The following is a 10,840-nucleotide window of genomic DNA, read 5'->3' as shown; positions in this document are numbered from 1 at the left end:
AAGGTACGGAGCTTCACCAGCCGAACTGTTGCACTTCCGTGGCGAAGGAGAACGAGCGAGATTCCTGCAAGACTCTGCGGCGGGGTTCTTCTCGTCTTCCGAGGTCGACACAGGACACTTTCTTTCTGGAGTTGTTCCAAATTTCCTCAATTCGACACACTGCGTCCGTTCACTATCGGTTGTTTGCCGTTTTGCTTACACACTTTCGTACCGTGTGTTCTTGTGTCTTCCGTGGTGAAGAGTTTCTATTTCTATCGGGCACTTCGCTCACACCTCCAATCACACTGCACACAACGCTTCTGTTTTCTCTTTCATTGCTTACACTGTGCTACACTTTCCAGTACACTTGCACTACAATTTTCACTTCCCTTTTTTTGGTTTGTTTTGCTGTGGGCGCATTTGTTTGTTAATTATCCTAGCTTGGCGCGTCCCGTTCCGTTACAACTGTGGGAGAGAGAACGGACAACTTGCTGTAAAATTTATCCAATCGATTCGAATTGGAGCGAACACACGGAAAACGGCTTTCTGGTTGTTTTCCATCTGATTTCACACACACACACTTTCACGCACTGAACTGATTTTGGAGCAAATAAAAAACTTCACATGAAAATTAATGTACTGCAACTTGCAACACAAAGGTAGAACAATTCATATTTATGCACAAAAAAGGACGAATTTCACCAATACCACTACCATTTTCCACTACACTACTAGCGAACGAGCTCTGAATAGAGCATCGAAACCACATAACAAAACACAGCTCAGCACAGGAAATTCGTGTCACAGTCACGGAACGAATAACACCGTCTCATGCAACGAAGATGAGCAACAAAAGAAAAACGTTTCACCACATCTCATTTTGCGAGTCAGGCGCGAGCTGTGAGCGGCGAGGATATTCGATCTGTCGATTTCGCTTTTTTTTAAGGTTGCGTACGGGCGTTTTAGTGGTTGCTGGTAAACTTCACCAGTCAAGATCAGCACACAAACCCTCACACACACACGCACACACGCACCCAATCTCGGAGGATATTTCGTAAAGGCAACAATCCGTACAGCATCGCCCACACTTTCTCCTTCGCACGTTTCGTTTGTGCTCTTTCGTTTCGCTGCTCTCGCTCTCCTGTGCGTGTGTGTGTGCTCCGGTGTTTTATTCTAATGGCGGATTCACACATTTTTCTCAACCATAGCCGTGTGTGTGTGTGTGGAGGGCGGTCGAGATTCGTGGCTCTCAATTGTTCTCACGCATCACGTTCGGCGTGAAGGAAATGTATTTTCGTCGTGAGCAGGAACCAACAGATCAAGGTAGCCTTCTGGACAAGATCTATATTATTTGTTGCTCGTTTTAGAGTATTTCAGTGCGAGTAGAATGTCCGGGTGGGGTGTGGGGGAGGGAGGGGTAAGGTGGACAGTAAGCCACAAAATGTAGCGAGATTGAAATGAATCTTGGTTTTTTGTGCATGATCTTAATTTTGATCGCTCATGCATTCACGTGCAAGCACGGACGCACATAAACACACACGCACACATCGACACGCAGCTCCAAAAACTCGCACACACCAGTGGGAAAAACTACTGACACCCCGTGTGTGTGTGTGTCTGTTTTTGTATGTGCGCGCGCGCGCACGTTCAATCGCTGGTGGATGATGGAAAAGCGAAACTGTTCCATCGCGTACGCCATTCGACGTGGATGAACGAAGAAAAAAAGCAACAAAAAAACATGAGCGTATGGGTGACACGGGACGCGAACGCACACATGTACACACGCAGGCGCACGCATGCATCGGAGCGCACGGAAAGCAAGGCAAGCAGAAAAAGCAAACCCCATCTCATGCCGTGGCTACTTTCAACGCATTGATTTCTTTGCACTGGCCAGCTCGGATTGTTGGGAAACATTAGCTAAACACCTGATATGTAAACTGATGTGCTGCGCGATGAAATCCGCTACAATTCGCTTATTGGGGTGGGAGAAACCCCCTTCTGTAAGTGTAGCATTTACCCAACCCACCATAATGTGCCGTTTGTGCCGATGAGACGGCACTGTGACGGACCCTATTTCGAGCCTGATTGATATATTCTCGCCATTGCGCCTTTGCTGCCCAAGCTTTACGCGACAGTGCCAACCAAATATTTTCCGATGACGAGATTGGTGATGATTTTGCTCATTTTCATTCACCATAATGTTTGCTCTCATCGTGCACCGTGTACCACACACTCTCGGGTTTACTTTTTTCTCGCTCGCTAAATTCATAATTTCCTACTACACACTCAACGCGGAATGCACAATTTTAACAACGCGCACAAACGCCGAAGCATTTCGCGGTATCGTGGTGTTTGTGCGGAATGGTGCGGACAGTCTCCCGAAAAGAGGAGTTTTTTTTTTGCTTCTAAATTTCGCTATTCGCATGATCGTCACCGTGCAACACCAGGCGACTGCTTGTATCGTTTTCATGCATTGTATGGTGGTGCGAATTTCGTTACAAATCGCCAAAGGTGTACAGAATTACAAGGTGTTGGCATTGCCGCCTGGCTGATGATAAGGGGAAGGGAGGGAGGGATGGTGGAATGAAGGAGGACAATACAATTTTCCACTTTCCTATCATCTCACACACAGGCGCACAAACACATGCACACGTACACATGAATTTTTCTACACGCATAATTTTTCGCTCGATCCGTAGCAACACAGGGTGTCTCGTACTGCCCAAAACATTAATGGTGCATTTCCATTACCATTTCTAGAGAATAGCTGTTTCCATTTTGCAAGAAAACAACAACAAAAAATCCTCACTTATTTGTATGTTACTACACACGGTAACTGATCGTGCGCCTGTATAAAAAAAAATGGAAATCAAATTCTAACACACACGGAACATAGAAGAACTAAATTTGATCTCAGTAGGCTGCTATGCTGTGAGTTGGTTCTCGCCCATCCTGGTTGCGGGGTTTTTCACGCATGCAAAGCATTGGAACAATTTTTTTCTCGCTCCTTTTTTCTCTCTCTCTCTCTTTCTCTCACGTACACTTACACACTCACACCTTGAACATCTATAATCCGAGAACGGGCACACGGACACCATCATCCGAACAGCATCACACACAGTCACTTTCTTTCACTCCCTGTTTTTTTTCCACCCCTTTACCCAGCGACCCATCATATTCTTCACCAATTTCCAATTGCTCAGCACCAACACTCGCACGCACATGCGGACACACAAACGACGCGTTGGATAACGGACCCGTACGCATACAGGCAAGCAAACGAGCGCGCGCGCGCACACGTTCGCATACGCACACGGCTAACGCAACCGTGTGCCCTCGTACACGGTCACCTCAACGGGGTCAAAGCGATATTAAAATTCACCTGTTTTTCACCATACCATTTGTTTTTGTTGCTAGCTAGTTTTCCCAATTTTTCAACACGCTCATAATTTGGGGTTGGAAAGGGGCGGCACTCGCTCATAAATTATCCACCATCACTGTTGCACTCCGTTCCGCAGATTTCCTTTTTCCCACACACACACACACACACACACACACACACACACTCACGGCCACTTACGGGCACACGATTTGGCTTCTTACTTCTGTTTCGTGGTATCCTTTAAAGAAAAGCGTTTCGTCGGCCGAAGGTGGGGATACTGACTGGCCCTCTTCCCACAAATGCTGATTACACGGACCGTGCACACGGGCACGGGTCTTCCGCTGCTGTCGCTGCTTTCTATAATCCCGCACACCTGGGCGACACGGCCACCGTCCCGTATCTGCGTTCTTGCTCTGCACGCTTTTTTCGTGTGGGGAGGGTATGGATGGAGGTGGGAGGAGAAAGCAGAGAAGAGTTTTAGGCCGTAACTGGGACCTGCAGCAGCAGCAGCTTTGCGGATCCGGAAGCGACCGTCGTGTACGCCGTGGATGCTGCCGATACCGATGTGCGCTGTTCGGTTTCAGCTGCCGTCGCCGTTAATGGTGCCACCGTCGCCGTCTTGTACAGTGCCAACGCAGCCAGAAAGTGTTGCTCCATTTTGTTCCCCCTGTTTGTCACCATTACGACGACTGTCGCTCCGGATGACACACGGGCACAGTGCGAGAAAGGAATGAAAACTGAGCCCACTTTTGCCAGCGCGTTGACCAAGAGACCAGACCCGTCCCGTGTCGGAGAGCAGTGCTCCCACGAAAATCGTTTACGTTGACCTATTCTCCCCAATTTGCTGGCCTGGAGCGCGTAGTTCGAGCGAAGGAATTTTCTGTTTGGTGAGAAGGAAAAAAAAAACAGGAACACCAGAAGAGTGGCAAGCACAGGCAGGAAAGTGAGAGAGTGAGAGGGAGTACATCGATCTGGTCGGAAAATCGTCTCTTCACACGGTGCAGTTTTCCTCTCGCTTACTGTGAAGGAAAAATCGAAACTGTCTCCAACGTTTTCTCTTTAGCGAGATGAGTGTAAGAGAGCGTCGAGCGTGTGATATGACACGAGAAAAGGAGCGTAGAATGGAAAGTGGGTCCATAAATTGTAGCACATCAAATCCTATGGACGTCATACATAGAGGAGGATTTTCCAAAAAAAAAACCCTGTCAATCAAATATCTTCATTCCACCCCAAAACATACACCTCCATGTCTGATGTGAAAATATTACTACAGTCTAGTCAACTGCGGTTAGTTACTGTTGCCTTGATAAACAATTCATAGGTTAATTTTAACCATTTCCTCTGAAGCATTTTTTCCATCTAACCGTGTCAAGTTCATGCGTGATCCTGATACTTCCCTTCGTAATTCGCATGATGAGGTTTTTTTTCAACTACCTCTACCATAAGAACGTTCTCTCGCTTTACTCTCTTGCTTTATCTTCCTCTTTCTGTTGCCAATCGTTATCGTTATCATATGAGATCGTAATTCCATTTGTATTCCGCTCAAAATTGCCTCCTATTCAACATCCGGTTATCTCTGGCGACTTGGCTCATATCTTTGTTGTCAGTTTTTGTTTGAAACTCCCTAGGGCATAACGAATGCTCTTCATCGGTATGAGAGTGGTTTTGAGCGTAAACACGCGTTGAGTTTGAAGGTGCTCATTTTCCGAACCCGCTAGCTAGGATACTCCGGAGCAACATCGTGTATGGAAGAATGCTTCTGCGCGTAAGATTTTCGCGAGAAGTGAAAAACAATGCCCATTCGTTCGACTGTGGTATTCGATGTTCGACTGTGGTTTTGATACTAACTTGTGGGGGGTTAAATTTGAATGAACGGTTCAGTTGGTATGAACTCTTTGAACAAGCGAAATTGATTTGAGCTACAAATAACTTATGATAACAATATAACCTGGCCGTTCTCCAAGAAAAAACGTTGTATGTAGAAATGCTGGTAATACAGTGAGCGCCTTTATTTTGCTCTGAGTGGTATACTGTGTATACTACCCCTTTGATTCCGGATCCCGACCCTTCCAACGGTCCCTCAGTCAACGAATCAACGTCCTTGGCTTGCTCACAGATGAGAACGTCGTATTAATATGGCCATATGACCAATCCGTTTCGAGGAAAGTTGGTCCAGGGTTTCTCTCATCCACCCTTAGCTGCATCCAATCACTGACAGGTTTAATTCCATTTCATCAAGCCAGCGAGCATATTCTATTTCTTTATGGTTCGTTCCGATCAAGATGCTGACGAGCACCGGCATCCTCTTCAAAAACTCTTCACAAAATTGAAGTCATCATTCAACTCGTAGCCCTCGTTACCCTGTCACAAATCTTAACAACCCGCTAGTTGCTTCAAAGCTGCCTCCTAAATAAATCATCAAATGTTTTTAAATTCAGCTAAAAGAAGTATAAATTGAATCTCAGTATTAACATTTACTATTTTCTCAAAGCGCTGGTTCGCGAATTCCATAGCACCCTGTTTTTTTAGCGTTACGCAGTTGTAACGGCGTTACAATTGTTATACCTCCCGATCTGTCATAACAAACCCTGAGAAAAGTAAAAAATGTTCTCTGATCGCTGCCCAGCGTAGTTGTATTTAATTTTCGTACATTTTGGCTGTATAATCATTTGCAGACGTAGTTAAAATGCCTGAAGCAAGTACAGCCGTGTTTGAGAAAGATAATTTCAATGCTGAAAAGTGTAAGTATTTGTTGGAATATCCTACCGCAATGCAAATTTCCTACCGATGATGACACAATTGAGCTGCGCTGTTTTTGTGTTGTTTACAGATGTGAAAAATCTAGTGCAGGATTGTGTGGGTGGCCCGGAACTGCAGCAAACGAAACAGAAAATTCAATCACTCAGTGAAACAGTATCGTCCACACTAAAGAAACATGTGTACGAAAATTACATGCAGTTCATTGAAACAGCGAAGGAGATCTCACGTACGTACCGTTATCTAAATATACTCCCCCATAGGTTTGATAGCAAATAGAGCATAACTGTATCTCTTCCTTTCATTTATGTTAGATCTCGAGTCGGAAATGTACCAACTGTCGCACATATTAATCGAACAGCGCAATTTACTGACCACACTGCGAGATGAATCGCTACTGGACGACCAGAAAAACATTATCGAAGAACAAAGCCTTGATCCAAACGTGAATGAAGAACAGCAAAACCGGAAAGCAATACAGCTCATTAAGGAATCGCTCATCGGTTACAAAGGGAATCTCGATGATAAGGTTTTCATCCACGAGGGTGGTCTTATTGAGCTGGATTCCAACGACTATCGGCCGATTTGTCGTATTCATCTGTTTCTGTTCAACGAAGTGCTAGTACTGGCCAAAGTGCGCAATGAAAAGTAAGTGTTATTATAAACGATTTTGTATCTTTTCCCATGTTGGTTAAATGATGCTTCTTACGAACAATTTTTTAGGAAGCTTGAATTTCAAACGGAGTACGAAACAAAGAAGATAGCCGTCATAAACATTAAGGATCTGGATGGTGTGAACAAGAATGCAATTAACGTGATTACCAGCGATGGAGCGCGTATGTTCCAATGCATTAATTCTGCTGCCAAACAGGAGTGGATCGACAAGTTCGAACTGGCTATTAAATTCCATCAGCTAAAGAAACCGAAGAAAGCGCAAGCCCCGCAACCTCCAACAACCCTGAAATTCGAGGCACCACAAAAATCTACCGAGAGCGAACTGCTCACACTTAGCCCAACCGCATCGGAAATGGGACGCGTCATTGTAGAAAATTTGGCTCCCGAGTGGCTCGTGACGGCACCGGAAGAAATCCAAGCGGAAATAGCACAGCGACATTTCGAAGATTGCTTGGCGCTGCTGCAAAAGTGCGAAGAACATCTCATCCATGACAATTCCTTCCATGGAGCAAGCGAAATAGCAGTGAAGATAAAAGCACTTAAAGCTTCCCTCGCTTCGGTGCTTATGCACGAGTTGTCCAACTCGCAGAGCCGTAGTTTGCAGGCAGCGCTGCGCTCTAGCCGCCGGCCACTGAAGTTGCTCGTGGAGATGGAAAAGTCACGTGAAGCCTGCGGCATTTTGCTGCGCGTTTGCACAAGTGCTATTCGATCCTCGCAGCGACAGGCACGCCGCAACAACCTGGCCGTATCGGAGCTATTCTTCTGCGATGTAGCGCTTGTTGCTAGCGAGTTCCTGCGTGCTTTCAGTACGAAAGCTTCCTGCACGAGTGCGCTCATCGTTTGGTGCAATATGGAGCTGCAATACTTTGCTTCGCAGCTCATTAAGCACTATCTCACGAAAGACACCCAGCTGGAAATGGTGGCGAAGGTGGTGGAAGGTGTGCGGCAACCTTGCCAAAAGTTGCGCGAAATAGGGCTGGATCTTTCCTACCATATGGAGGGATTGTTGCGCAGTACTCTTGGTCAACTGTTGGACGACGCCCGATACCGGTTGGTGGATTCAATCGGCCGTACCGAGGACCCATGGCAACCGTACAATCTGCAAACGAAAACTGGTCTTCGCGCGCTGCTGAAGGAGTTCGACGTGTTGGGGATTGACTTTCGCGCGTACGTGACTGGTGACACGTGGATTAATCTTACGCAAGCGACGGTGAACTTCTGTCGGCATCTGCTCCAAACGACGGAAAGCTGTGCTTATCTAGCGAAGTACGATTCGCTGCAGCGAGATGCAGAGATGCTCATTCGTGAGCTGTTTCTTTCACAGCATTCTAATAAACCTCCCAACTCGCTGAATGCTGACGTAAGTATTATCTAGAGCTCAATTGAATTGATACAACTGATTTTATTTTTATCCAACTTTCAGATGAACTTTGTGGCGAAAAACAAAACATACATGGCAGAAGTATTGTTGCCGATTGCGATGAAACGATTTGAACGAATTGCTGACAAAAAACCGGATTTGCTACTGGAGTTACACACGCAGCTGCGTACGGTTCCGCCAAAACCAAAGCCCCGTAGCGTGTATCAAACCGATGTACTCTAAACAGAAATTCTAAGCACGATCATTCTTTATTTTAGCTTAACATTCTATACCATACTAATATAATTGATCGCAAATGTTTCTCACATGCGCGACTGGTTGCGTGTATTTATTAGTCATCAAAACTTATTTTCGTGCCCGCGAATGGTTTGATTCCACTCTGTGCCTGTTTCGCTGCCCAGGATGGATGGACCGAGGCAGTGTTGTTAGGTTGTGATTTGGAGCCAACGTTACCGTGATGTTTCGAAGCTCCGGTAAGAAATCTCGGCGCTGTTGTTGATTCGTTTGCCTTATTTTCACTGTCGAATGTTATCTTCTTACCAGCAAAGGGAAGAATAGCTTTCTGTGCCTGTTTTGCAGCCCAAGAGGGATGCAAATCGGTACCTTTCGGCGCTTTCGATGTCGAAGTTAGTTTTATGGCACCGGGTTTGTTGCGTTTGCCTGTATCATCAGTGTTGAAGGTGATCTTTTTCCCGGCAAATGGTTTGATACCATTTTGCGCTTGTTTTGCTGCCCATGACGGATGAAGATCTTTCTTTGAAATGCTTTTTGGCGCTACTCTTCTGGTAAAGTCATTTGTATTATTTCCATCATCGTTAAATGCCGTCTTTTTACTGGTGAAAGATTTAATTCCATTTTGCGCTTGCTTGGCGGCCCATGATGGATGAAGATCGCGCGTTCGATTGAAGGATTTCTTAGAATTTGTATTCTCAACACTGTTAGTATTTTCAGTGTCGAAAACTATTTTCTTCCCAGTGAAGGGTTTGATTCCTTTCTGTGCTTGTTTTGCAGCCCATGATGGATGAAGATTATCATTTTTTGTTTTGAACTTAGCCGGAGCTGGCTGGGCATAAGTTGAAGAGCTTACACCACCGTCTTCAGCGTCAAACATAACTTTCTTCCCTGCGAAAGGTTTGATACCTTTCTGCGCCTGCTTTGCGGCCCACGATGGATGCAAATTCTGAGTTTTTACGGACGTATACGTCTGTTTGTTAGTAGTGAATTTTTCTTTCGTAAAATTGTTCACTTTCCTTTGCTTCGCCTGATTCAAATCTGTGGCAAATGCTGCAAACAAGTAAAAAAAACAATTAAAATCCAACCTATTCTCATGCACATTACCTTATTAGTACCTTCGGTAGGATCAGTTTCTAAACTCTGTTTTTCTCTTCGTTTTCTTCTGTTCTTTAACTTCCAACTTTGCTTACCATCATCACTTTCAACATCGTCATCAGCCGTTGGTTTGAGCTTTGGCGCTACCGCCTTATACTGTTCGCCGGTGTCCGTCACGAAGAAGCTATCCGTTACCATCTCATATCCATCTTGCTCATCTTCTTCCTCAGGTGCTTTATAATTCATGTCGTTCTTTTTGTTGGAACTTTTCATGTTTTGTATATCCGATTGATTCGGCTTGCTGATGGATGGTTTTACTAACTGAGGAGTATCTTTCTGTTTTGCTTCACCATTTCTTTTAACCTGTGGTTCTACTACAGCTTGGTCACTTGCTGTTTCATCGCTAGAACAATTCTCGTCTTCACTCACGGATATGCTCAGCCTTTCTTCCTGGTCTGATTCCTCCTCGGTATCTGATTCATCAGATTCCAGCCTTTGCTTATCAAACTCTTCTTCAGAATTATCGTCGGACTCGTAGGTATCACATACTACCGTCGTTTGTTTCTCATCATCATCGGTCCCGTGCGATGGATTTGGTCCATCGGTTGATGATTGTTTTGATGTCCTGGCCTTTTCCTTCAGCGATTTTATCTCCTTTCTTTGATTTTTTCGATTTTCCTTCTTGTTTTGCAGCACTTTCTTGATTCGTTCCTTTTGCTGTATTTTAGCTACAGAATATTTGATCGTTCGCTTTTTTTGAAGCGCATCAAGGAGTATCGCATTTGCACCAGCACCCAACTGGTTTTCGAGGGATTTTAGATAACGATCAAGTTTCGGATCTTGCAGAAACCGGGCCATGCTTTGTTGCTCCAATGGTGCTGATTCCAACGATTCGCCATTCTTCAACGGTTGATATTGTAACACTGCTTCGATAAGCACCGAAGGAGACATCGTTTTTATGTGGTTAAGAATGGCCTCGGTTGTTTCTGCTTTCTTTTTGGCACCGTCATTCGAACTGTTCGACGTTGCTTTGGAGGCACAAACTTTCTTGTCGCGTATGAGCTTACGCATGATGTGGATACGCGTTGTCTTAACAAGCGAATGCAGCTTTTTTATCTGTAGCAGTGCAAACAAACAACTACATTAATCTCTCGAATGTTAGAAACGAAAATGAAAGTGGTATTACCTCTTTTATAAGGTTGCTTTTATCCATTTCTTTTAACAATCGGCACCGGAAGATATTTACTAAACCGTGAACCCGCACTATTGTCACGTTTGTTTACCGTCCTGGACCATGTGTATTTGACAGCTAGAAAGGCATCTGCACACTGATCACT

General features: G+C 45.0%; 2 protein-coding genes across 2 annotated transcripts; one reads left to right on the top strand and one right to left on the bottom strand.

Moving 5' to 3' along the window:
* The first annotated feature begins 6,047 nt into the window (after positions 1-6,047).
* LOC128707174 (exocyst complex component 8) lies at positions 6,048-8,396 on the top strand. The gene is made up of 5 exons (XM_053802122.1): positions 6,048-6,102; positions 6,192-6,347; positions 6,433-6,766; positions 6,842-8,153; positions 8,217-8,396. The coding sequence occupies exons 1-5, from the start codon at positions 6,048-6,050 to the stop codon at positions 8,394-8,396; spliced, it is 2,037 nt and encodes a 678-aa protein (XP_053658097.1).
* A 109-nt stretch (positions 8,397-8,505) lies between these two features.
* LOC128716162 (inner centromere protein A) lies at positions 8,506-10,716 on the bottom strand. Its single transcript, XM_053811086.1, has 3 exons — positions 10,690-10,716; positions 9,524-10,619; positions 8,506-9,458 (listed from the first exon to the last, which is right to left on the bottom strand). Exons 1-3 carry the CDS (start codon positions 10,714-10,716, stop codon positions 8,506-8,508), a joined length of 2,076 nt encoding a protein of 691 aa, XP_053667061.1.
* Between the last annotated feature and the right edge of the window lie 124 nt (positions 10,717-10,840).

Source organism: Anopheles marshallii, chromosome 2 (genome assembly GCF_943734725.1).
Source record: "Anopheles marshallii chromosome 2, idAnoMarsDA_429_01, whole genome shotgun sequence".
NCBI lineage: Eukaryota > Metazoa > Arthropoda > Insecta > Diptera > Culicidae > Anopheles > Anopheles marshallii.
Note: the sequence above shows the minus strand (reverse complement) of the source record. Positions and strands in the feature narration are given on the sequence as shown.